Source organism: Felis catus, chromosome A2, assembly GCF_018350175.1.
Source record: "Felis catus isolate Fca126 chromosome A2, F.catus_Fca126_mat1.0, whole genome shotgun sequence".
NCBI lineage: Eukaryota > Metazoa > Chordata > Mammalia > Carnivora > Felidae > Felis > Felis catus.
The window spans coordinates 20,156,827-20,183,712 of NC_058369.1; the positions used below are offsets into that span (position 1 = coordinate 20,156,827).

At 42.3% G+C, this 26,886-nt stretch overlaps 1 protein-coding gene across 16 annotated transcripts in view; it reads left to right on the forward strand.

The window, feature by feature from the left end:
- The window catches only part of DOCK3 (dedicator of cytokinesis 3), a 603,425-nt gene that overhangs the window by 544,223 nt on the left and 32,316 nt on the right, over positions 1-26,886 (forward strand). For 14 of the 16 annotated variants that reach the window (XM_045050712.1, XM_045050713.1, XM_045050700.1 and 11 more), the window contains 6 exons: positions 14,334-14,419; positions 17,020-17,046; positions 17,184-17,279; positions 21,651-21,711; positions 22,218-22,311; positions 24,605-24,753. In XM_045050712.1, coding sequence (XP_044906647.1) covers positions 14,334-14,419; positions 17,020-17,046; positions 17,184-17,279; positions 21,651-21,711; positions 22,218-22,311; positions 24,605-24,753 — 513 coding nt within the window. The remainder of the gene's footprint in view (positions 1-14,333; positions 14,420-17,019; positions 17,047-17,183; positions 17,280-21,650; positions 21,712-22,217; positions 22,312-24,604; positions 24,754-26,886) is intronic. The other 2 variants (XM_045050687.1, XM_023249114.2) reach the window with 1 other exon arrangement.

The following is a 26,886-nucleotide window of genomic DNA, read 5'->3' on the forward strand; positions in this document are numbered from 1 at the left end:
TGCCACCTCTAAGGCAGAGGAGATGGCCCCTGCCTTTTTATGTGTAGCTCCAAGGAATAGGACTAGGACTAGGACCAATAGTGGTCAGTGAAGCTGATTTTAGCTAATAAAAGAAGTAACTTGCTAGCAACAGGAACTGTCCAGTGTAAGCTAGCCTGCTTTGGGAGATGGGGAGTTCTTTGCTGGTGATTCTCAAGCAGAAGCTCCCAGGAGACCTCTAGAAGAAATTTATGTATTGGATTGGAGACTGTACCAGTTTCCCAGTAAGCTCCCTCCTAACCCTGTGACTCTGAGATAACCAGTGGTCTTGTAGTGAGTAGTTGTAACAGTAAGGAACAGACCAGACAGACAATAATTTTTAAATTCTTATTTGTTTATTTGTTTGTTTTTAAGTTTACAAAGAGCAAACTTCATTCTTTGTGATTTGAAGTTCTGTAAATTTTGATAAACACATAGTCATGTAACCACCACCACAATCAAGATTTTTGAAATTCCTAAGAATTCCATCATGCTACCATTTTGTAGTCAAACCTTCCCCCTACCTTTAACCTATGACAGTCTGTTCTCCATCACTGTAGGTATGCCTTTTCCAGAATGTCATTTGAATGAAATAATGTAGATGTAGCCTTTTGAGTCTGACTTCTTTCACTCAGCATAATGCCATCCGGAGGTTCATCCATGTTGTTGCACTTACCAATTTTTCTGTTGCTGAGTAGTATTCCATTGCAGTTATTCACTATTTGAAAGACATTTGCACTATTTCCACTTTTTGTTGGTTATGAATAAAGCTATTAAAAAATATTTCTTTACAGGTTTTTGTATGAATATAAACTTTCATTTTTCTTAGGTAAATTTCTAGGAATAGGATTGTTGGCTATTGTAAATGTATGTTTAACTTTATAAGATGCTATCAAATTTTATTCCCAAATGGCTATGCCATTTTTTCTTTTTTTTAATATAATTTATTGTCAAATTGGCTTACATACAACACCCAGTGCTCATCCCAACAGGTGCCCTCCTTCCTGCCCATCACCCACTTTCCCCTCCTCCACTGCCCATCTACCCTCAGTTTGTTCTCAGTCCTTAAGAGTCTCTTATGGTTTGCCTCCCTCCCTCTCTGTAACTTTTTTTTCCCCTTCTCTTCGCCCATAGTCTTCTGTTAAGTTTCTCAAGATCCACATATGAGTGAATACATATATCTGTCTTTCTCTGATGGACTTATTTCACTTAGCATAATACCTTCCAGTTCCATCCACATTGCTGCAAATTTGAAATTCCAGCAGCATTGTATGAGAGTTTTAGTTGATCCATATGCTCATCAGAATTTGATATCATCTCTTTGTGTGTGTGTTTTAGCCATTCTAATAGATACATAGTTGTATATCTTGGTGGTTTTAATTTCCATTTCTTTAATGATTAATGATGTTGAGCATCTTTTAATGTGTTTCTGTCTTTATATCTTCTTTGGTGAAATGGTTATTCAAAACTTGTATTCATTTTAATTGGGTTATTTGTTTTCCTATTGTTGAGTTTGAGGGTTCTTTATGTATTCTAGATGTAAGTCTTTTGTTGAATATATGATTTACAAATATTTCCTCCCAGTCTTTAGCTTGGCTTCCCACTTACAATAGTGTCTTTCACAGAATGAAAATTTTTAACTCTTATGCAATCCATTTTATCAATGGTTTTCTTCTATAGATCATGCTTTTGAGATCATATCTGAGAAATCTTTGCCCAGGACCATGAAATTTTTTCTCCTGTGTTTCTTCTAGAGGTTTTATAATTTTATATTTAGATCTATTACCTATTTTGAGGTAGCCTTTGTGTAAGATGTGAAGTATGGGTCAAGACTTTTTTTTCCTTTTCACACATGGAGGTCCAACACCTTTGTTAAGAGAAAAACTATTCTTTGTCAAAAATCAGTTCACTGTATGTGTACAGTTCTCTCCACATGTACATAGTATACAGCTCTCCAGTCTTTCCATTGATCTATGTCTTACCTTTCACCATTCCCACACAGTCTTGATTATGGTAGCTTCATAGTCTTAAAATCAAGCGGTGTGAATCCTCCAAATTTTTTTTTCAGTATTGTCTTAGCTATTCCAGTTCCTTCTCTTGTAAGTCTCAGAATTAGCATGTCAATATCTGCAGAAATTACTGCTGAGATTTTGGTTGAGATTGCATTATAATCTGTAGATCAAATTGGAAAGAATTGATATCTTAGTAATACTTAATCATACTTCTAGTCCATTAAAGCAATATATCTCTCCATTTTTAGGTATTCTTTTATTTTTTCATTAATGTTTTATAGTTTCAGCACACAGATTTGTACATGTTGTTAGATTTATATATTAAGTATTTCCTGGTTTTTGGTGCTATTATAAATTATTCTGATTTTTAAATTTTACTTTTGTTGCTAGTACATAGAAATACAGTTGTTTTGTATATCAATATTATATCCTGCACCCTTGCTAAACTTACTTATTAGCTGTAGAAGGTTTTGGAGATTCCTTGGGATTTTCTATTTAGTTAATCCTATCACTTTCATTTTTTTTATGAAATTTATTGTCAAATTGGCTTCCATACAATACCCAGTGCTCTAATCCTATCACTTTCAAACAGAGACAGTTTTATTTCTTCCTTTCTAATCTGTATGCCCCCCCCTTTTTTTTTCTTATACCTCATTGCACTGGCTAGGACCTCTGGTCTGGTGTTAAATAAGAGTGATGAGAGTGGACATCCTTGCTTTGCTCTTAATCTTCAGGGAAAGTATTTGGTGTTTCACAATTAAGTATGATGCTAGCTAGTTGTAGGTTTTTTATAAATGTTCTTTATCATGGGTAAATAGTATTTAACATAAGAATCCATTTTTGGAGTGTGCAACTCTAATGCCTTTATTTCTTCAGAAAATAATAACTTCAAACAGAAAAGAACTTAATTTTCTTTTTTTTTTCACAACCTTCTAAATTATGCAAAATGCACAACTGCCTGATGAGAGAACCTAGTTATGGAGAAGCAGATGACATTGCAGAACTGCACCATGGGTCACTGAGTTTGTTAAAAGAGGGTCTAGGCTGTATTCCACCATTACGACTAGTGAATAAAGAAGGATAACCTTGTGGAAGACTAAGTTGGAACTCATTTCTCACACTTTAAGACTCAGCTGTTAAGCTGTGTTCTTTCCCTCATTAAGGCTATCGTGGGGTTCCTGGACAGCTCAGTCAGTTAAGTATCTGACTCTTGATTTCAGCTCAGGTGATGATCTCACAGTTTGTGGAATTGAACCCCGTGTTGGGCTTCACGCTGGCAGCACGGAACCTGGAATTCTCTCTCACCCTCTCTCTGCCCCTCCCCTGCTTGCACACGTGCTCGCTCGCTCTCTCTCTCTCTCTCTCTCTCTCTCTCTCAAAATAAATAAACTTAAAAAAAAGACTATCATGAAAAATTGATATCAAGCAAGCCATGTAAACCTTGTTGACTCTGGTAAGCAAAATCTTGCTGCTGCTTCCATTTGCCACCAAATATTTTTAAAAAGTGGTCTACTTGTGGCTTTCCAGTTTTCCAAGCACCATTTGTTAAAGAGACTGTCTTTTTTCCATTGGATATGCATGGGGCATTTGTACCCCAATGTTTATAGCAGCACTTTCAACAATAGCCAAATTATGGAAAGAGCCTAAATGTCCATCAACTGATGAACGGATAAAGAAATTGTAGTTTATATACACAATGGAGTACTACGTGGCAATGAGAAAGAATGAAATATGGCCTTTTGTAGCAATGTGGATGGAACTGGGGAGTGTTATGCTAAGTGAAATAAGTCATACAGAGAAAGACACCATATGTTTTCACTCCTATGTGGATCCTGAGAAACTTAACAGAAGACCATGGGGGAGGGGAAGGAAAAAGAAAAAAAAAAAAGGTTAGAGAGGGAGGGAGCCAAAACATAAGAGACTGTTAAAAACAAGAAACTGAGGGTTGATGGGGGGTGGGAGGGAGGAGAAGGTGGGTGAGGGGTGCTGAGGAGGGCACCTGTTGGGATGAGCACTGGGTGTTGTATGGAAACCAATTTGACAATAAAGATCATATTTAAAAAAAAAAGTGGTCTACTCTTTTCATCCCCACATTTCCATTTCCTACCCTCCTATCCATCCAGTCTAATATGTATTGTATACCCACTTCTGTTGAAGTTGCTCTCTGCAAGAACACCCATAACTTTGTGGCACCTGGGTGGCTCGGTCAGTTAAGTGTTCCATTCTTGATTTCGGCTCAGGTCATTACTTCACAGTTCGTGAATTCGAGCCCCATGTCGGACTCTGCACTGACAGTGTGGAGCCTGCTTGGGATTCTCTCTGTCTCTCTGTCTCTGTCTCTGTCCCTCTCTCCCTCTCTCTCTTCCCCTCCCCTGCTCTCTCTCACTCTCAAAATAAGTAAATAAACATTTTTTTAAATGTTAAGAAAAAAAATACGACCCATAACCAAATTACCAAAATTTTTGTCTTGATTACAGTTGTGCTTTCCACGGCTTTGGCTCTGTTAACTACTCCCCTACTTCTTCCCACCTACTAAAAATATTTCTTCTAATTATAAAAACAATAGGTATTTAATGTAGAAAAATTAAAATGCAAATAAGATCTAATGAAAAAATTTAATCCATAATCCTACTATTTTAGTAACTTGTGGGGGAGACAGAGTATGTCTTTTTAGACTGTTTTTTCCCCATACATAGAGGTTTTTAAGTTAAAAAATGGAATCATTGTGTATATTGGGGTTCAGGGGCTATTGTATGTATTGACTTTTTAATCTCCCCTTTTTAGTAACATGTTTTCATCACCATCTCTTCGTGTCAGTTCATGCTCCTCTGTCCTGCCCTTATTTTAGAGGCTACACAGTAGTCCATTGCATGGCCTACACCACAATGTATTTAGTCAGCTCCTAGTTTTAGACACGTAAGTTCATTCCAAATTGTTGTTGTTAATATTGCAAAACACATATCCATTCCTAATTATTCTCTGAGATAAACTTCTCAACTGTAATTCCTGGGTCAAAGAGCCTTCCTTAATTAGGTTCTTTTTTTTAATATGAAATTTATTGTCAAATTCGTTTCCATACAATACCCAGTGCTCATCCCAACAGGTGCCCTCCTCAGCACCCCTCACCCACCCTCCCCTACCTCCCACCCCCCATCAACCCTCAGTTTGTTCTCAGTTTTTAAGAGTCTCTTATGCTTTGGCTCTCTCCCACTCTAACCTCTTTTTTTTCCTTCCCGTCCCCCATGGGTTTCTGTTAAGTTTCTCAGGATCTACATAAGAGTGAAAACATATGGTATCTGTCTTTCTCTGTATGGCTTATTTCACTTAGCATCACACTCTCCAGTTCCATCCACGTTGCTACAAAGGGCCATATTTCGTTCTTTCTCATTGCCATGTAGTACTCCATTGTGTATATAAACCACAATTTCTTTATCTATTCATCAGTTGATGGACATTTAGGCTCTTTCCATAATTTGGCTATTGTTGAGAGTGCTGCTATAAACATTGGGGTCCAAGTACCCCTATGCATCAGCACTCCTGTATCCCTTGGGTAAATTCCTAGCAGTGCTATCGCTGGGTCATAGGGTAGGTCTATTTTTAATTTTCTGAGGAACCTCCACACTGCTTTCCAGAGCGGCTGCACCAATTTGCATTCCCACCAACAGTGCAAGAGGGTTCCCGTTTCTCCACATCCTCTCCAGCATCTATAGTCTCCTGATTTGTTCATTTTGGCCACTCTGACTGGCGTGAGGGGATATCTGAGTGTGGTTTTGATTTGTATTTCCCTGATGAGGAACGACGTTGAGCATCTTTTCATGTGCCTGTTGGCCATCCGGATGTCTTCTTTAGAGAAGTGTCTATTCATGTTTTCTGCCCATTTCTTCACTGGGTTTTTTGTTTCTCGGGTGTGGAGTTTGGTGAGCTCTTTATAGATTTTGGATACTAGCCCTTTGTCCGATATGTCGTTTGCAAATATCTTTTCCCATTCCATTGGTTGTCTTTTAGTTTTGTTGGTTGTTTCCTTTGCTATGCAGAAGCTTTTATCTTCATAAGGTCCCAGTAGTTCATTTTTGCTTTTAATTTCCTTGCCTTTGGGGATGTGTCAAGTAAGAGATTGCTACGGCTGAGGCAGAGAGGTCTTTTCCTGCTTTCTCCTCTAGGGTTTTGATGGTTTCCTGTCTCACATTCAGGTCCTTTATCCATTTTGAGTTTATTTTTGTGAATGGTGTAAGAAAGTGGTCTAGTTTCAACCTTCTGCATGTTGCTGTCCAGTTCTCCCAGCACCATTTGTTAAAGAGACTGTCTTTTTTCCATTGGATATTCTTTCCTGCTTTGTCAAAGATGAGTTGGCCATACATTTGTGGGTCTACTTCTGGGGTTTCTATTCTATTCCATTGGTCTATATGTCTGTTTTTGTGTCAATACCATGCTGTCTTGATGATTACAGCTTTGTAGTAGAGGCTAAAGTCTGGGATTTTGATGCCTACTGCTTTGGTCTTCTTCTTCAAAATTACTTTGGCTATTCAGGGCCTTTGGTGGTTCCATATGAATTTTAGGATTGCTTGTTCTAGCTTCGAGAAGAATGCTCGTGCAATTTTGATTGGGATTGCATTGAATGTATAGATAGCTTTGGGTAGTATTGACATTTTGACAATATTTAGTCTTCCAATCCATGAGCATGGAATGTTTTTCCATTTCTTTATATCTTCTTCCATTTCCTTCATAAGCTTTCTATAGTTTCCAGCAGACAGATCTTTTACATCTTTGGTTAGGTTTATTCCTAGGTATTTTATGCTTCTTGGTGCAATTGTGAATGGGATTAATTTCTTTATTTGTCTTTCTGTTGCTTCATTATTAGTGTATAAGAATGCAACTGATTTCTGTACATTGATTTTGTATCCTGCGACTTTGCTGAACTCATATATCAGTTCTAGCAGACTTCTGGTGGAGTCTATCGGGTTTTCCATGTATAATATCATTTCATCTGCAAAAAGTGAAAGCTTGACTTCATCTTTGCCAATTTTGATGCCTTTGATTTCCTTTTATTGTCTAATTGCTGATGCTAGCACTTCCAACACTATGTTAAACAACAGCGGTGAGAGTGGACTTCCCTGTCATGTTCCTGATCTCAGGGGAAAGCTCTCAGTTTTTCCCCATTGAGGGTGATATTAGCTGTGGGCTTTTCATAAATGGCTTTTATGATGTTTAAGTATGTTCCTTCTATCCCGAATTCTTGAGGGTTTTTATTAAGAAAGGATGCTGATATTTGTCAAATGCTTTTTCTGCATCAATTGCCAGGATCATACGGTTCTTATCCTTTCTTTTATTAATGTGATGTATCACATTGATTGATTTGCGAATGTTGAACCAGCCCTGCAGCCCAGGAATGAATCCCACTTGATCATGGTGTATAATTCTTTTTATATGCTGTTGAATTCGACTTGCTAGTATCTTATTGAGAGTTTTTGCATCCATATTCATCAGGGATATTGGCCTGCAGTTCTCTTTTTTTGCTGGGTCTCTGGTTTAGGAATCAAAGTAATGCTGGCTTCATAGAATGAGTCTGGAAGTTTTCCTTCCCTTTCTATTTTTTGGAATAGCTTGAAAAGGATAGGTATTATCTCTGCTTTAAATGTCTGGTAGAAAGAATGAAATATGGCCCTTTGTAGCAACATGGATGGAACTGGAAAGTGTTATGCTAAGTGAAATGAGCCATACAGACAAAGACAGATACCATATGGTTTCACTCTTATGTGGATCCTGAGAAACTTAACAGGAACCCATGGGGGAGGGGAAGGGGAAAAAAAAGAGGTTAGAGTGGAAGAGAGCCAAAGCATAAGGGACTCTTAAAAACAGAACAAATTGAGGGTTGATGGGGAGTGGAAGGGAGGGGAGGGTGGTTGATGGGTATTGAGGAGAACACCTTTTGGGATGAGCACTGGGTGTTGTATGGAAACCAATTTGACAATAAATTTCGTATATTGAAAAAAAAATTAAAAATAAATGTCTGGTAGAATTCCCCAGGGAAGCCATCTGGTCCTGGACTCTTATTTGTTGGGAGATTTTTGATAACTTATTCCATTTCTTCACTGGTTATGGGTCTGTTCAAGTTTTCTATTTCTTCCTGTTTGAGTTTTGGAAGAGTGTGGGTGCTTAGGAATTTGTCCATTTCTTCCAGGTTGTCCAGTTTGTTGGCATGTAATTTTTCTTAGTATTCCCTGATAATTGCTTGTATCTCTGAGGGATTGGTCGTAATAATGCCATTTTCATTCATGATTTTATCCTTTTGGGTCCTCTCCCTTTTCTTTTTGAGAAGCCTGGCTAGAGGTTTATCAATTTTGTTTATTTTTTCAAAAAAACCAACTCTTGGTTTCGTTGATCTGCTCTACAGTTTTTTTAGATTCTATATTATTTCTGCTCTGACCTTTATTATTTCTCTTCTTCTGCTGGGTTTGGGGTGTCTTCTTCTGCTGGGTTTGTGCTGTTCTTCTATTTCCTTTAGGTGTGCTGTTAGATTTTGTATTTGGGATTTTTCTTGTTTCTTGAGATAGGCCTGGATTGCAATGTATTTTCCTCTCAGGACTGCCTTTGCTGCATCCCAAAGCATTTGGATTGTTGTATTTTCATTTTCATTTGTTTCCATATATTTTTAAATTTCTTCTCTAATTGCCTGGTTGACCCATTCATTCTTTAGTAAGGTGTTCTTTAACCTCTGTGCTTTTGGAGGTTTTCCAGACTTTTTCCCGTGGTTGATTTCAAGCTTCATAGCATTGTGGTCTGAAACTATGCATGGTATGATCTCAATTCTTGTATACTTATGAAGGGCTGATTTGTGACCCAGTATGTGATCTATCTTGGAGAATGTTGCATGTGCACTGGAGAAGAAAGTATATTCTGTTGCTTTGGGATGCAGAGTTCTAAATATATCTGTCAAGTCCATCTGATCCAGTGTATCATTGTTTCTTTATTTGTTTCTTTATTGATCCTGTGTCTAGATGATCTATCCATTGTTGTAGGTGGAGTATTAAAGTCCCCTGCAGTTACCAGATTCTTATCAATAAGGTTGCTTATGTTTGGGATTGTTTTATATATTTGGGGGCTCCCATAATTGGCACATAGACATTTATAATTGTTAGCTCTTCCTGATGGATAGACCCTGTGATTATTATATAATGCCCTTCTTCATCTCTTGTTACAGCCTTTAATTTAAAGTCTAGTTTGTCTGATATAAGTATGGCTACTTCAGCTTTCCTTTGACTTCCAGTAGCATGATAGATAGTTCTCCATCCCCTCACTTTCAATCTGAAGGTGTCCTCAGGTCTAAAATGAGTCTCTTGTAGACAGCAAATAGATGGGTCTTCTTTTTCTATCCATTCTGATACCCTATGTCTTTTGGTTGGAGCATTTAGTCCATTTACATTCAGTGTTATTATAGAAAGATATGAGTTTAGAGTCATTGTGATGTCTGTAGGTTTCATGCTTGTGGTGATGTCTCTGGTATTTTGTGGTCCTTGGAACATTTCATTCACAGAATCCCCCTTAGGATCTCTCATAGGGCTGGTTTAGTGGTGATGAAATCCTTCAGTGTTTGTTTGTTTGGGAAGACCTTTATTTCTCCTTCTATTCTAAATGACAGACTTGCTGGATAAAGGATTCTCAGCCACATATTTTTTCTATTTATCACATTGAAGATTTCCTGCCATTCCTTTCTGGCCTGCCAAGTTTCAGTAGATAGGTCTGTGACTAGTCTTATAGGTCTCCCTTTATAAGTTAGAGCTTAATTACGTTCTTACAACCCCACTTCTCACAACTCTACTGTCCTTTGACGTCTCAGACTGCAGGCTACCCTTTCTGTGTGCCCCACACCAAGCACTGACCATGCTGGCCTGTGTTAGCTGTTGTCCCTGCCTCCTCTACCAAATGATGAGCTAGGTATTGGGCACCAGGGCCGTTTCTTGTGCATTTTTCCTTAGAACCCAACATAGTCCCTGAGACATGTTAGATTCATGGGGATGAAAATCAAAGTTAACATTTATTGAGCACTTCTAAGAGCTAGAGCACAGGGACACCAAAGAAGACTGTTAACCACCATTACTGCTTCACAAACAAGGAAATGTAGGCTTAGAGAAGTAAATATCTTGCCCTGAAGTAGGCACCTGGTTGTCACAGGACAAATATTTGTTGAATGTATAATAAGATGTCACTTGTCATTTCAGGAATATTGATTCCATAGAATAAAAGTAATTCTGAAAACACAAAATTGTCAATATTACCAACTATGACATGATATATATATATATATTTTTTTAATGTTTATTTTTGAGAGAGAGAGAGAAACAGTGTGAGTGGGGAAGGGGCAGAGAGAGAGAGAGAGACAGAATCCAAAGCAGGCTCCAGGCTCCGAGCTGTCAGCTCAGAGCCCGACATAGGGCTCAAACCTATGAACCTTGAGATCATGACCTGAGCCAAAGTCGGACACTTAACTTCCTGAGCCACCCAGGTACCCCATGACACGATATATTTGAAGAACTTAGCATTTTATTTGACTTAAAGACATTGGTTTTGCATACATTGATCTACAGCATTACCTGCTTTGGATTTCTCAGTTTCTCCTAATAACTTCTCCCTTTATCAGCACTATAGAGGGTGATGAAGTAATATCCCCATATCTTCCCATCACCAACTCCTGTGCCTAATACAGAAGTTCTAACACTTGAATAGGCATCACAACTGGGAGGGCTTATTGAAACAGATTGCTTCTCCTTTTCCCAAGTTTCTGATCCACTGGGAGCCTGAGAATCTTCATTTCTAATGATATCTAATGACTGATACTGCTAGCCCAGGGGCCCATTTTGAGAATTCAAGGGAACTACTGCACCCATGTTTACACAGTCATACCCCCTGCTGCTCCAGGTCCCTTTCCCCTATTTGCCATGTCCTGGAAAACACAATCTACCTATACCTGCATGTTTGAAGAGAGATCCCTTATTATAAACAGACCCTTCTTCCCCTGGGAGGCTTGTGGGCCACTGATTGACCCAGTAAGAAGAGACAAGATTTGAACTGAGAATAAGATCCCTTGGCCTCTGGTCCTGGCTCTATCTGACTTTACATGACCCAGGCAAGTCCCTGCTGAAGTCTCTTCTCCACACAGAGAAAGACATGGCATCAATCCCTAAGGACCCCTGGTCTCATATTTTCTTTCTCTGAAATGCATATTCAAGCAGCTGACTCATCAGGCCATACGTGAATGTGTGACAGTCTCTGCAGAGCAGACCACTATAAACAGAGCCACATTTATTCATCCATTCTCATTTCCTGCTGAAGGGGTTCAGAAATCATAATTGCCTTCAATGAATTTTCTAATTCAATTATTTTTTTATAACTTCATTGCTTTAGGACTCTTTGGCCCTATGTGAAGTGAGAAAATGCTTCTGTTATAGCTCATTATTAAAAGCAGCCATGCCTCTTTGTTTATATGAAGTATTTATATAAATAATACCAAAATACCACATTTATTTTTTTAATATGATTTATTGTCAAACTAGCTAACATACAGTGTATACAGTGTTCTCTTGGATTCGGGAGTAGATTTCCATGACTCATCACTTGCATACAACACCCAGTGCTCATCCCAAGTGCCCTCCTCAATGCCCATCACTCATTTCCCCTACCCCCATCAACCCCTCAGTTTTTTCTCTGTATTTAAGAGTCTCTTATGGTTTGCCTCCCTCCCTCTCTGTTTGTAACTATTTTTTTTCCTTCCCCTCCTCCATGGTCTTCAGTTAAGTTTCTCACATTCCACATATGAGTGAAAACATATATCTGTCTTTCTCTGACTGAGTTTCTCTTATTTCACTTAGCATAATACCCTCCAGTTCCATCCTCGTTGCAAATGGCAAGATTTCATTCTTTTTCATCACTTAGTAGTATTCCATTGTATATATAAACCACATTTTCTTTTTTTTTTATGAAATTTATTGACAAATTGGTTTCCATACAACACCCAGTGCTCATCCCAAAAGGTGCCCTCCTCAATACCCATCACCCACCTCCCCTCCCTCCCACCCCCCATCAACCCTCAGTTTGCTCTCAGTTTTTAACAGTCTCTTATGCTTTGGCTCTCTCCCACTCTAACCTCTTTTTCTTTTTTTCTCCTTCCCCTCCCCCATGGGTTCCTGTTAAGTTTCTCAGGATCCACATAAGAGTGAAACCATATGGTATCTGTCTTTCTCTGTATGGCTTATTTCACTTAGCATCACACTCTCCAGTTCCATCCACGTTGCTACAAAAGGCCATATTTCATTTTTTCTCATTGCCACGTAGTATTCCATTGTGTATATAAACCACAATTTCTTTATCCATTCATCAGTTGATGGACATTTAGGCTCTTTCCATAATTTGGCTATTGTTGAGAGTGCTGCTATGAACATTGGGGTCCAAGTGGCCCTGTGCATCAGTACTCCTGTATCCCTTGGGTAAGTTCCTAGCAGTGCTATCGCTGGGTCATAGGGTAGGTCTATTTTTAATTTTCTGAGGAACCTCCACACTGCTTTCCAGAGCGGCTGCACCAATTTGCATTCCCACCAACAGTGCAAGAGGGTTCCCGTTTCTCCACATCCTCTCCAGCATCTATAGTCTCCTGATTTGTTCATTTTGGCCACTCTGACTGGCGTGAGGTGATACCTGAGTGTGGTTTTGATTTGTATTTCCCTGATAAGGAGCGACGCTGAACATCTTTTCATGTGCCTGTTGGCCATCGGATGTCTTCTTTAGAGAAGTGTCTATTCATGTTTTCTGCCCATTTCTTCACTGGGTTATTTTTTTGGGTGTGGAGTTTGGTGAGCTCTTTATAGATTTTGGATACTAGCCCTTTGTCCGATATGTCATTTGCGAATATCTTTTCCCATTCCGTTGGTTGCCTTTTAGTTTTGTTGGTTTAAACCACATTTTCTTTATCCATTCATCAGTTGATGGACATTTGGACTCTTTCCATAATTTGGCTATTGTTGATAGCACTGCTATGAATATTAAGGTGCATGTACCCCTATGAATCAGTACGCTGTTTCCTTTGGATAAATTCCCAGTAGTGTTCTTGCTGGGTCATAGTGTAATTCTGTTTTCAACTTTTTGAGGAACCTCCACACTGTTTTCCAGAGTGGCTGCACCAGTTTGCATTCCCACCAACAGTGCAACAGGGTTCCCCTTTTTCCACATCCTCATCAACATCTGTTGTTTCCTGAGTTGTTAATTTTAGCCACTCTTGAGTGGTGTAAGGTGCCACGATACTACATTAAAAATGTTTAATTTTTTTTTTATTTTTAATGTTTATTAATTTTGAGAAAGACAGAGAGACAGTGGGAGCAGAGTGGGGACAGAGAGAAGGATACACAGAATCCAAAGCAGGCTCCAGGCTCTGAGCTGTCAGCAGAGCCTGATGCAGGGCTCAAACTCATGAGCAGTGGGATCACGACCTGAGCCGACGTCAGACGCTCAACCAACTGAGCCACACAGGTGCTCCCAGTACCACATTTTAAAGGCTAATGAGGGGTTTAAAAGACTTTTATCTCATATCACTTATGACTAATTTCTCACCTCAGAGTAAATCCAGTGTGGCTTATTGGAAGTGGCTGAGCTGCTGAACACCTTGCAGATCAGTTGAGTAGGAAAAAGTACAGTATTGCTCCTCACGGTTTAAGAATTCAGTAACAAATGCAGGTGCCCCAGTGATGAGGCAGTGGCGAGGCAGCAGCCCCAAGGGCTCTAGGTCCTATGGGGACAAACAGTGGAGCTTTTTATCCTGAAGTAGAATCTGAAGGAAACACTCATACCTTGCTCAACTCAGAATCATGTCAGCCATTCGAGTAAGGGCTAGCCCTGCTGCAAGCTTCCTTTGTGACTGGCTGACTAGAGGGTAAAGTTCTAACCAAATGTATTTTACTCACACAAATTCTTTTGAGTGTACATTTTTTTAAGAAAGAGAAACACTTGACAAAGACCTCTTTTGTATCCAAAATACTTTTCTTTACATGGAATCCTTGCCTTTTGACCCTAGACTGGGAAAAGAGTATCTGAGGTGTGTAAGTTCCAACTTTAAACCACTGGAGTGGGGAGCCTTCCTAATCAAGGGGGCAGAGTGGTTTCTTGGTGCTGTAGATGAGGTCCTGCCTTCCCTCGGATTTATTTAGTACAAGGACAAAATCAGGAAGCAGTTCCCAGCCATTCTCACCTGTGGTAGGAGCTAGATTTCCCAATCTTCCTCTGAGGTCAGCTTGGGTTCATGAAGTCTCTGCTTCCCTCTAGGTGGAGGCTGAGCTGATTGACAAGCTGGACAGCATGGTGTCAGAAGGGAAAGGCGACGAGAGTTACAGAGAGCTCTTCGGCCTGCTGTAAGCTGCTTTAGCCCCAAGCACCCCACACTGGGGGAGGGGGTGAAATGGGCTGATGAGGGGTAGGGGTGCAACCCACGCTGGCTGGGCTTCAGAGGGTGAGTATCAGGAGTGACCTAGATTGTTCCTAGTCAATAGGACGGTGGCATTATGGCAGCAAGCTCTCAGGGATTGCCATAGTTGACTAAAGAGGTAGAGACAGGCGGTAACTCTGAGCTCTTAGATTTGCTGATAGGAAAAGGGTCTTTATATGTCTTCATAGCATGCACTGTATCCAGTTGGGCACACAGCCCATGGGGACTCTCTGAGGGCTCAGTGCTGGCATTTCTGAGAGGTAAACAGTTAAATCCTTGCTTCATAAGATGGTACAATCAACTTTGAAAAAACACTACCATGGATCTTGTGACTTTAACAAATTGTGCCCACTCTCCAGGACAGTTTCCCTGTTTGTGAAACAGGGTGTTTGTACTGAGTGATGTCAGGGATTTTCCCAGGTCCACATTCATAGCTCCTGTCTTTTTTTTTTTTTAACATTTATTTATTTTTGAGACACAGAGAGACAGAGCATGAACAGGGGAAGGTCAGAGAGAGGGAGACACAGAATCTGAAACAGGCTTCAGGCTCTGAGCTGTCAGCACAGAGCCCGATGCGGGGCTCAAACTCACGGACCATGAGATCAACCTGAGCCAAAGTCGGACACTTAACCAACTGAGCCACCCAGGCGCCCCTCATAGCTCCTGTCTTGAAATGTTGGAGGCCAAGAGTCTTTGCCACAGGGCTAAGTCCAAAGGAGGGACTCGGGAGAGCCATGATTCTCCCAGATAGATAGTGATGCTGGACATTTTATCTTCCAAAAAAACAAAATTTTTAGACTTTTATAGCTCTAGAGTCTCCTCCCATCTCACTCATTATTTCCAGCTTTAATATTTTCTTTGTTTTCATGCCATTTTGAAGACAAGCCTATGACATATTTTTCCAATAATAATACTGTACATTTGCTTAGAACTTTACAGTGTACAAATGTGTTGACGTTTCTTACTTAATCCTCACAACACACCTGTGAAGTGAGCAGGGCAGAAATTATCTTCATGAATAAAGGTGGTGAAACTGAGATGAGGAAAGTGTTAGCATGCCCTCGGTTGAATGACTTGTGAAAAGCCACTCTGGGGGGAGGACTCAGATCTTCCAATTTCAAGAAGGGGGAATCTTTCTGCTATATCCTACCCACTTTGTTCCTTAATGAGTCACACAAAATGTGAATTTATTTGAAATTTAAATAATTATAATTTGTGTAAATGAATCTATACCTTAGTATTTTTCTTTTAGCTAAAGATGTTTCTAACTGTGGAAATAATGCAGAGAAATCTCTTCCTAAGTCACTAACAGATGATTTTACTACAAAGGAAAAAGCACACAAATAACTTGCACTTACTAATTACCTGACCAAATAGTGTTTCATAAACTCTTCTAAATCATGTTTGAGGACTGAAAACTTCCGAGAACCATAAAGCAGCATTTCCCAATTTGTGTTTTGGGGAAGTTGCTGGGGGAAAAAAGTAAGTGGTCAGTTCAGAAAAGATTCAATTAAACAAAATTGAAGAGACCTCTGTTACAGGACTTAGCAAAGCCTTTAATAGGCAGAAAGATGTGAAATATCTCTGACAGGAGTGTGTAGTGACCAGCATTTCCCAGGCTTGTTTGCTCGCAGAATACCTTTCTTGGTCCTCCAGGACAGCAGAGCTCTGGAGAATAGTTTGGGAAATACTGACACAGTGGCTTCATCCACACAGCTCAGGGGCCAGAGCAATGGTGTGCCTTCTCTCTCTAGTAATATAAGTCACATGGGAAACCCTCACTTTCCCAGAAGCCTCAGCTCAGGCCATATACTCTGTGTGGGGAAGACTGTCGCCATCATGGCAGCATTAACAGCATCCAGGTTGTGAGTGGGAGTGCCCATTGCTGGGCTTTTAGCTGGGCCTGCCACTCCAGGTGACTTTCATGACTTTTAGGGAGTGAGGGACAGTGTAGAAAGGAATCAGGAATGAGATCTGGACCTGGGCTCATCACTAGAGCAAGCAGACAGTCTAGGTCATCATCCCCTAGGAGAGATCTGTGGGAAGGCAGAGGAGCCAGAGGCTACCCTGAGGTGCCAGGAGCATGGGCTGGCAAATGAGAAAAGGACCTGGGCATTTAGCTCGTGGCTCTCGCAATTTTCACTTGGAAACATCCCCTGACAGTGGAGATGACCAGGTATAACTCCTAGTTTCACTCACTGCCCTTCATACTGGGCCCTCAAGACTAGTCGGAACCTTTTCCTTGGTTTACATGAAAAGTTGAGTTTGTATGTTTGCTGAGGATGCCTCTGAGTAGTGATGGAGGTAGTTGGCCAACTGCAAAGCCAGATCCATCCTCAGTGGGCTCTTATTCAGCTGCTGTTTTAGAACAAACCTCACAGCATACACCTAAAGGCTGGGGCTTTAAAACCCCTTCCTCAGTTCATTGGCATCCTTAGGAACTTATACAGGAAAATGGAAAATATGCTCATCTGTTCCTGCCAGTTCAGTAATCACCTTGTCTTTGCTTTCTGCTGCATGGAGTAGAACCCAGCTGTTTGGGCCCTACCCCAGGTAAGACTGTAGTGTGGTAAGTCTTCTGTCTCCAGATCCATCACAGGCTCCGTGGGCTCTGGGACCTCACTTTTGTGCCCAAAGAAGGCTCATAAATTGTATACTGTGTTTGTTTCCCCCCACCCTCCAACTAATAGCCTACTGGAGAAGGTTGAACAGGAAACATGGCGTGAAACCGGCATTTCCTTTGTGACCTCAGTCACCCGCCTCATGGAACGCCTTCTTGACTACAGGTATCTTCTCAGGCACCTACCTATCTGACCTCTTGTCTGATCAGGATACTTGCCTCAACAAGGACATCCTCTGACCTTAAAATTGAAACCATGTGGCCTTCAGGGGGAGGACTCTTCTGGTTTGGGTGCCATCATCAGTCATTGGGAATCTACTGATGGCCAAAGAGAGGGAAAGAGTCCTCTCCCAGGGGTAGGTCAGGGCTTCCTAGGATCCCCCCTGATATGTGAGCACATATATCCAGGAGGCATCCCAGGGACATGCAGGTTTCCATCCAGAAAGGTCACAGCTCAGAGCAATGCAGCGAACAACTGTAGGTCCTTTGTGCTGTGTTCCTGAGAGCCATATGACAGATGGGCGGGGAAATATCACCCGGTACAGAAGTGTGACACAGCAGGACTTCCAGTTGGTTTTTCCAGGAACTGGGGATCCTACTTTTCCATGCCTCCATTCTTTGCCTAAAGTGTTTTTTTCTGTCCCTTGGTCCTGACCATGAACAGATTAGAGGAAGCAGCCTGTGAGCTCAGAGATCTTTATGCTATGTTCAGTTTGAGAGTTCATGTAAAATTAGTTTTTTCATGAAATCTTGCTTTCTGTCATATCACGGCTTTTGAATTACTCCAGATGGGGCAATGAAGCCACCATTGCAGGCTTCATTATTCTCTTAGCAGAGTTCATGTGGTGGCTAAGGGTACCTTTTAGGAGCCTAGAGGGAGGTGATAGGGAATGAGGAAGAATGACGGAGGAAATCCATCCCCAAGCAATAGTTGTCTCCTCTGTGCTACAAGACATGTAAACGCCAAGGGAGAGCACTTCCAACCCATGCATCAGGAAATGAGGGGGTTTAGGCCACCTCCAGTTGCTGCTGAATAGAAGGTACTCCTATGGCAAGACTTCTGCTTTGCAGAAGACTCAGGTGTCCAGTGTACTATCTGGACATGGAAATGGAATTCCTGAGAAATGGGTTCCCATCTTAGGCATCCCCTCTTCCTGTAGCACAGTTGTGCTTGTGCAAGTTTCAGCCCATTTTTCCTGGACCTTAAAAGTTGACAAGTGGCCTTTTGGGGATGCCTTTTAGAACAGTGGACTCCTTTGTTCATGCCATATCCCCAGCCTTTTCTGTACCTGCTATCAGACAGGGAAGAGGGATGCACAAAACTCTATACCTCCCCCTCCCTAAAACATTTACTAAAGGTTAAGCTCTATTCACTATGGCCTACCAGAAAGAGCCTAAATTAATTTCTTAGCCTAGTTCTAGCTTCCTGTTTGATTTTTGTATCTACCTTGTACAAATAACTCAAACTCATGGCCAAACCCAATTTCATTCTCTTCCATTTCTTGTCTCAATAATGGGTTCATTAAAAAACAAAATTCATGCTCTTTCACATGGCAGCAAAGCCCCTTCATAAACTGGCCTTTGCCTACTCCTCCAGCCCTGTTCCTTGACAGTCCCAGCACCCATGTGCACATACTAACCTCCTACCTCCTAGTGTTGCTCCCTGTTAACACAAAAGGAAACACCACAATGTTTATCATGGCTCTTATCTGTTAAAAATACACTATGTGCTTTGTGCTTGACAAGCATTATCTCTAATCCCATAAGGAGCTGTGAAGGGTTATCCCTGTTTTTATCAGTGAAGAAACACCAGTGATAGGAAATGCGATTGCTGGGATTTGAACCCACATCTGACTCAAGAGCCATGCCCTATTCTTTCATCCATGTTGTCACCACTCACATCCCCTCTCTTCAGGCTTCTCTACATGCAATGTCCTCCCAAGAGTGGCCTTCCTACCAAGCCCCATCAAGGAAGTTTTGCCATTTAAAAGCTTACCTGGATCTGTATACACTTCTTTCAAAGCATCAGTCACCTTGCATGATGATCATTTGTCACCTTTCTGACTCATTCAATTGAAGAGAGAAGCCTCTTGAGGACAGGGACCTTGTCCTTATCTCCCTGGTCCCCTGCATGGAGCCTTGATGGTCCTCTGACAAGTGTACAGTATATATTGACCAATTGGAAGACCGTGCAGGAACCAAAGTAGTCTCTTTTACCCCAGTGCAGTTTAGTGCAATAAGAACCTACTAAGAAAATAGTTGACAGATACATATACATTGATTAGGCAAATAATTAATAGGTTATACTCCAGAATGATCTGAACCTAGAGTGTGAGACTCTGTTTTAGACTAGCATGAACCTTAAGTACTCAAAGGAGTACCTCTTCAACTTTTGTGTGAATGATACTCTGTGTCAGATATAAAGATGCTCACTGGTGGCAACTGTATTTCTCAGGTTAGGAAGCAGAGCCCGTGGGGTAGGGGGAGTGGTTCTTAGTGCCCTGGAACATACAGGGACAGGGCTAGGGTTGCCAAGCCCTTAGGACTTTAAGTGGAACCTCCACCTGGAAGAGGAACTGGAGGTTATGGAGCCTTCCTTTCTCAGGCCTCTCCAGTTGCACTAAGGGCTGCCTGGGCCCTGGTCTAGGTCACCACAAGCCCAGTGCTCACAACCGGTTGCTTCAGAAGCCTCTTTAGGAGGGTCTTCCCTGTTCGTCCTCCAGAGAAAGAACAGGGGAGAGCAATGGCTGCACCCAAGTCAGAGGCTTTAAAAGGTGTCCTCTATGTTGAGTAGCCACACAGAAGTGATGCACAGCCACACAGAAGAGAAGAGGCAGCTGTTAGCAGTGCATGGGAGAGGTGGTCATAGAGCACAAAGGTGTAGGGAATGGCCCTGCCATCACAGGGTTGAGGACAATACTTTCCCGTTTAATTGACTTGGCAATGAAGTTCTAGTTATAGCCAAAAAGTAGGTGATGCCTGGTAAGTGTTTCAGATGCTTTCTAGAAAAAACAAAACAAACAAAAACAAAAAAACAAAAAAAAAAAACACTAAATGCCAAAGTAGCTAGTTCAGACCTCACTACTCTCTATCGGCCAACTTATTGGAGAGACAGATGCTTCCTGCCACTTTCTATGTTGCTTGTAACTAACTAGTTGGCCATTTGGTCCACCTCTTAAAAAGTCACAGCACTTTCCTGTCCCTACTAGCACTAAAAGGTTCTGCAGTAGCCTGTTAAGGACCCCCATGTCTGACTACAGAGGAACCAAATGCCATATGGCAGTTAGGGAACCAAAAAAGGAGGACGACCTTGGTTTCAAATCCCACAGAGCTGCCACTTCTGATAGTAGTCCTCCATAGAAGGGAGGACACTTGGCTTTGCAGAATATCATGCGAGTTGTGTGTTTTTTTCAGTATTCCTTTCTTTCAAAGAAGTTATCCCTTTGTGAGCTGGATTGCAGCTGGGAAGGCGGGGATAACTAACTTTGTCACATTATCACCCAGAGGTTCAGTGACTTGGACTAAGGCTCCTGACTCCCAACTGTGATGTTTCTCACTGGGCCCCATGCCTGTTAGTAGAGCAAAGTCAAGATACTCTCTCCACCTGATCTTAGTGGTCCATAAACCCACTTATGCTGCCTTTCCCTAACACACAGCTACACAAGGAACTATATCTATATGCCAGAGCACTGTAGAGTGCCGTAGAAGGAGACACAGCAAACAGATGGAACTCTGGCTGGCTGTGTGTAGAGGAGGCTTCTGGCGAGATTCACCATTCTGGTTCTCCTTCTCCTTAGTCTCCTTGTGCCAAGACTCTGCTACTTCCAGAGGAGCTTGGTTTTGACCAGTCCTCCTCTCTCCCTAGGGAAGGATCCATTCTCAGTGTTCCTGTTGTTCTGTGTCTCACAGACCAGCCTTGACCCCTCTTACACCCAACCCTGCTCTGATCAGCATGAATGTAACTCAGCCCTGGGTGAAGCTACCCCTAAATCAGAAAGAAACTTTAAACCTGCTGCTTCTACTTAGTACACAGGAAGGAAACCATAGGGAGAAAAGCCAGTAAGATGGTTAATATGGTGGCCATGCCACGGTTGCTGTAACCACAGGGTCTTGAAGCTAGGTCTCTGGAGTGGAGCATATTGGCTTCTGTTGAATGCTGTCCTACAAAATGAAACTTTCCCTGTAAGAAAAGCTCTGTGCCTCTCCTTCTGGGGACTTGAGGATTTGACATTTATCTTTACTGATACATTCTTCTGTGCTGAGGATATTGGTACTACCCTAATGTACCATCTGGGCTCTACACTCTGCCACCAGAATGAGAGGTTCAGTTGAACAGAGATCTCTGAACCCTAGGAGTGGGTCCAAACCTCAGAGGGAGCTCACTGTATAGCCCCCACCTGTGGAAGCATTTTCTGTTGGAGAGCATCTTAATTTAGGGTTTAGTTATACTAATGCCTCTGTGACACTGCAGTTCTATGCATTGTTCCAGAGCCACCACTTCATGCCATGGGACATTCATCTGTGCTCTCCTTTCCAGGGACTGCATGAAAGGAGAGGAAACAGAGAATAAGAAGATTGGCTGCACTGTTAACCTGATGGTGAGAAGACATGGGCCCCTCCTCCTATCTGCCCAGCGGAATAGCTTCTGGCCTGCACTGTGACAGGCTTGGCCCTTCTACTGTGGCTGAAAGCCTAAGGACTTGAGTCAGGATATCAGCTCTGTCCCTAATATCTCAGAGACCTGCACCTCATCAGTCACATTTTCACTTGAGAAAAGAATGTTCTCCTTGGACAGAACTCTATCCTTGGCCTCTTAACAAGGTCCAGTCAACCATGAAATACCCTAATTCCCAGTCTGCCTTGGCACTCCTCCTCTTTCTCAATATTTGGATTCCCGCAGATCTGCCATTCGTTCCACCATACCTGGGGAGCAGTTGTGCCTTCTGGCTGATCCTTTCTCTTGCTGGTGCTGTCTGTGTCCATGGCCTGCCCTCCTCCTGTCCAGTACACCCAGGGCTTTGGCCAGCTGCCTGGAGCTCAGGTATGGCCTCCACAGGTGGAAACCTCTCTCATCTTTATGCGTATTTCCTTTTCTCTCTCACAGAACTTTTACAAATCTGAGATTAACAAAGAAGAGATGTATATCCGCTATATCCATAAGCTTTGTGACATGCATTTGCAGGCTGAAAACTACACAGGTGAGTAGAAGGGGGACCCAACCATGTCTCCCTGTGAGGAAAGACTGGACAGGTGTGCACAGCTAGCAGAGAAAGGCTCTGAACTGGTGCCTGCCAGATCTTAACGGAGTGTTGGGGCCTATGTTGCCCCCTCACTTCATTCTTTCCTTCAAATCCTTTGTCACATATGGAAGAAAGAAAGCAAGCATAAATTCCACTTGTGCCTTCATGCCATGTCCTCTGCTGTCTGAGGCTGTTCTGCTCTCTCCTTGCCTCCTGTCCATCCCCTCTGAGGCCTCAAGGGTAACCTCCAAATTCTCATGCACTAGGTTCAGAGCATCCTGAGCTCACTGTCCCTCTCTACGAGCAGAGCCTTCTTGACCTTGAAAACCTTCACAGCCAGAGCTACATGAGGCCATAACACTGAAATATCTGCCTAACTTCTGAACTTGCTAGCAGAACTGCTTTGCAGTCTAGGCTCTTCCCTGCAAAATGCACAGCAGCCCCACTTTGATTTTCCAATAGAAAGTATTGAGAGTGTTCATCTGGCTTTCTGACGGACCATATAGGTCCCCTTTCTACAATTTATTACTAAGGCCCTTTCTAATAGAACAAATTTAAAAGCATTTCAGCCTGCCTGTTACACTGTTTACTGAGTACCACTCAGTCAAGAGGGTATGTGCATGCATGTGTCTCCTGCCTGATCACCTGGTGCCATAGCTTCCCCAAAATAGCCACCTTCTTCACTGTGGTGACTAGCCACTACATCCTAGCTCTTGAGCCATAGGACTTGAATTTGTGTGACAAACCATGAAATTCAAGCTATTCTTATCCACAAACATTACTAGAATTAGATGGGTTTGTAGAAACACAGAACCCTCCTTCCTTATTTCTAGATGTAAGGGATTGTTTGGCATAGATGCCACCTTTTCTGACCACATAAGTTAACAAGAATTAAATCTGAAATGACTGGACTGAATCTGCCGTTCTCTCTGTCTACTTCCACCCATGATTGCAGCAAGCCTCTGAGAAGACAATAGACTTTGATAAATTCCATATAATATAGAGGCATTTACTAAATTCCTAGAGGTCTGGGCCATGACTGAGAGGTGGGGTCAGGGATTTGGACAGAGAGAGAGGGTGCTAAGCCTTGTCTCTGGCGGCCTCAGGAATAACATCTGAAAAGGATATGATCAGAAAAGAAAAAAATTTCACCTGGTTTCCTAAATTCCAAAGGGAGCCCTTGAGTGCCTATGGAGCTTGTTCCCCAGAAATAAAAGACTTCCCATCTGGATCCAGTAAGGAGGCATGTGCATCCCTGGGCAGGAAGGTCCAGTGACCAGAGCACAGGCAGAGAGGCAAGGATGAGGAAGAGCCTGGGGAGTGGCTGCAGGCAGGTGTGTTTGGCTAAAACTGGAAGTGGGTCACGGAATAGTTAGAAATGAGATTCTTCACAGTTATTGGTAGCGGACTTGAGTAGGGCCTTGAAGGCCAGACAGAAGCTAGAGCTAATTACCTTGCCACTAGGAGATGCCCACCAAAAATGACCAAATAGAACAGGAAAGAGCAGACTGTATAATGAGGACCCTGATCAGTGGCTATAATTAAGTGTGACTCATGCCTTAGAATTTAAGGCTACAGTATTTAGTTGTTCTTGTTTTATATAACTTTCTTGAACAGTTCCACATGAGGGTAAAGTGTCACTGGGCCTCTGCCCTGAGTTCAGCATCAACTTTGAGCTCCTCCAGGAATGGAGCTTCTGGCTACAGGCCCATCACACACTTACCACCATTTACACGTCTCTCTGGTCCTTGTAGAAACAGTAGAGATGAAGGCCATGCTGAGGTCAGAAAATGTTGCTGTAGGCACTGGGGCTGGCTTAGGGAGGGCTGAGAGAAGACTTGATCAGTGCCCTCCTGCAAGAGCCAGGTCTGAGAAGGTTGGAAAGGAAGCTGTAATGCATTGACTAAAAAGAAACCCAAGAATTGACTCTGACATGTCTGTGTCTCCCAAAGCAAGGTAACTTGTGCACAAATTCTCAGGTAGCTGGGTCATATTTCATCTGGAGCCCAGTATCGATAATTAGGCTATGAGAGGAAGTTGTCTACCAGGATCTTTGACTCCTTAATGCTATGGGCAAAGGTTATTGGCTGGCTGGGCAGCCCCTCTATGTAACCTTTGGTATCCAGTTTCCCTGACCTGGGCTGCACATGCCCTATCCTAGCAGAGTGCTTGGGCTAGTCCCCTGGCACCAGACTCCCCCTGGACCCCTGAGGAGAAGTCCCTGGATCTCCATATTGCCTGTTCCCCACAGAGGCCGCATTCACTCTGCTCCTCTACTGTGAGCTGCTGCAGTGGGAAGAACGGCCACTTCGGGAATTCCTCCACTACCCATCCCAGACAGAGTGGCAGCGGAAAGAGGGACTGTGCCGCAAGATCATCCACTACTTCAACAAAGGCAAGGTAGGTGTCATTAGGCAAGCTGTTCAGCTCTTTGGGTTCTACAATAATGCATGCCATCTAGGCACGCTGCAGAGGGTGGTGTGGGGGCGATAAGTGGGTGGATGTCCATGTATGTGCATCAGCTTTGGAGGCAGCATGATTTTCTCTGAGGAAAAAAATATATAACAGTTTAATTCTGTGGTTTGGAAACCAGTTCCAGATTGAGGGTATGAGACAGCCCCACAGAGCACCCTTGCACATCTATAAATGCCGATGCTCCTATAGCAGGGGCTTCTGCCCTTCCCCTTACATTTATTAGATTACATAGAGAATTAATGTTGATTTTCTGATCTGCCATAGAACATATGAGCTATAAAAACGAACGGATTTTAACCTTAGTCAAAGGAGGCCTGTCCTGCCTCTTACTGGTACATGTACTTATCTTGGATTTCCCTTCATCACAGCACAGACTAGACTTCTCTCATTGGGATTCTTCCCCATCAGGCTTGAATCTGTAGGCTTGGCAGGCAGTGTCAGCACTGGTTTAGGCCTCCTTGGTGCTTCCCAGCCATCCTGCTCCTATCTCTCAATGGGCTCCTTATGGGGCTCTCTGACCACCTACAGTTGGTTGTGGCCCATACACTGAAAAGGCTGGGGTTGTGTGACTTGTTGATGCTGTTTGCTCATTATTCAGCTTTTATCATTGCTTTAAAAACCTGAATTTGGGGTGCCTGGGTGGCTCAGTTGGTTAAGCATCTGACTTCGGTTCAGGTCATGATCTCACAGTTCATGGGTTCATGTCCCACATCAGGCTCTGTACTGACAGCTAGGAGCCTGGAGCCTGGTTTAGATTCTGTGTCTCCCTCTCTCTCTGCCCCTCCCCTGCTCGCACTCTGTCTCTCTCTGTCTCTCTCTGTCTCTCAAAAATGAATAAGCATTAAATAATTTTTTTAAAGGCTGAATTTAAGGGGTGCCTGGGTGGTTCAGTTGGTTAAGTGTCCAACTTCAGTTTAGGTCATGATCTCACAGTTCGTGAGTTCAAGCCCCACATTGGGCTCTGTGCTGACAGCTCTGAGCCTGGAGCTTGCTTCGGATTCTGTGTCTCCCTCTCTCTCTGCCCCTTCCCCTCTCATGCTCTGTGTCTCTCTCTCTCCTTCTCATAAATAAACATTTAAAAAATTATTTTATTTTATTTTATTTTACTTTTTAATTTTTTTTTTTATTTTTTAAAATTTACATCCAAATTAGTTATCATATAGTGAAACAATGATTTCAGGAGCAGATTCCTTAATGCCCCTTACCCATTTAGGAAATTGGGTTTTTTTAATGTATTTATTCATCATAAAAAAGAAAGATTTAAACATTAATGGCTTTTGCCCATAAATCAGAAAACATTCATTAGTTTCATATAACATAGGGAACATCTTTGTCAAAACCATTCACCCATGCAGGAACCTTTCCAGAATCTCAGGAGCTCTTGTATAACCTAGCCTGGAAAAGGGGCCCATGCTCAGCATTCGGGCAGCCACATGTGACTGATCCATAGTGCTAGCCCAAAGCCTCCTCTTGTCGCTGGTCCAGGGCTGGACTTAAAGCCCCACACCACTATACTTTCAAGCCTGCCTTTCTGGCACCCAGCCCACCTGGAACTGTCATCTACCCACATCCCCAGCAAGCCCTGCCAGCTAAGGAGTGGCATGATCATGGTGTGAGTGTGCATAAGTGCTTTTAGTGTATTAGTTCTCTTTTCTTTCCGTGGGCACAGAGTACACAGTGGAGAGTTGTCTTGTTCTGACAGAGCCTACCAGTGGGACATGGAAACATTAATCGTTCCCCTCTTCACTAAACACTACAGTAGTGTTTAGAAAAGCAGGTTTAAAGCTTAGTATGGATGAAAGAATGAAATGCAAAACCTGCTTGAGTATCATAGATGAACAGATTTGGGGGAAGGACTGGAAGGCTCCGTAGGCCACCTTCTTGAGGATTTCGCACTCATTCTAGTAACCCTGTTTTTTCTGTGAATTTCTGGAGTAGCAAGTTCTGTGCTGAGTGCAGAGCCCTTTCATAAGCTCATCCTCAAAGAGCTATTTATCACATTCATTCTCTTGAGTTAATATAGAAGGTCCAACTTCTGTGTTTCTGTGCCTCAGTACC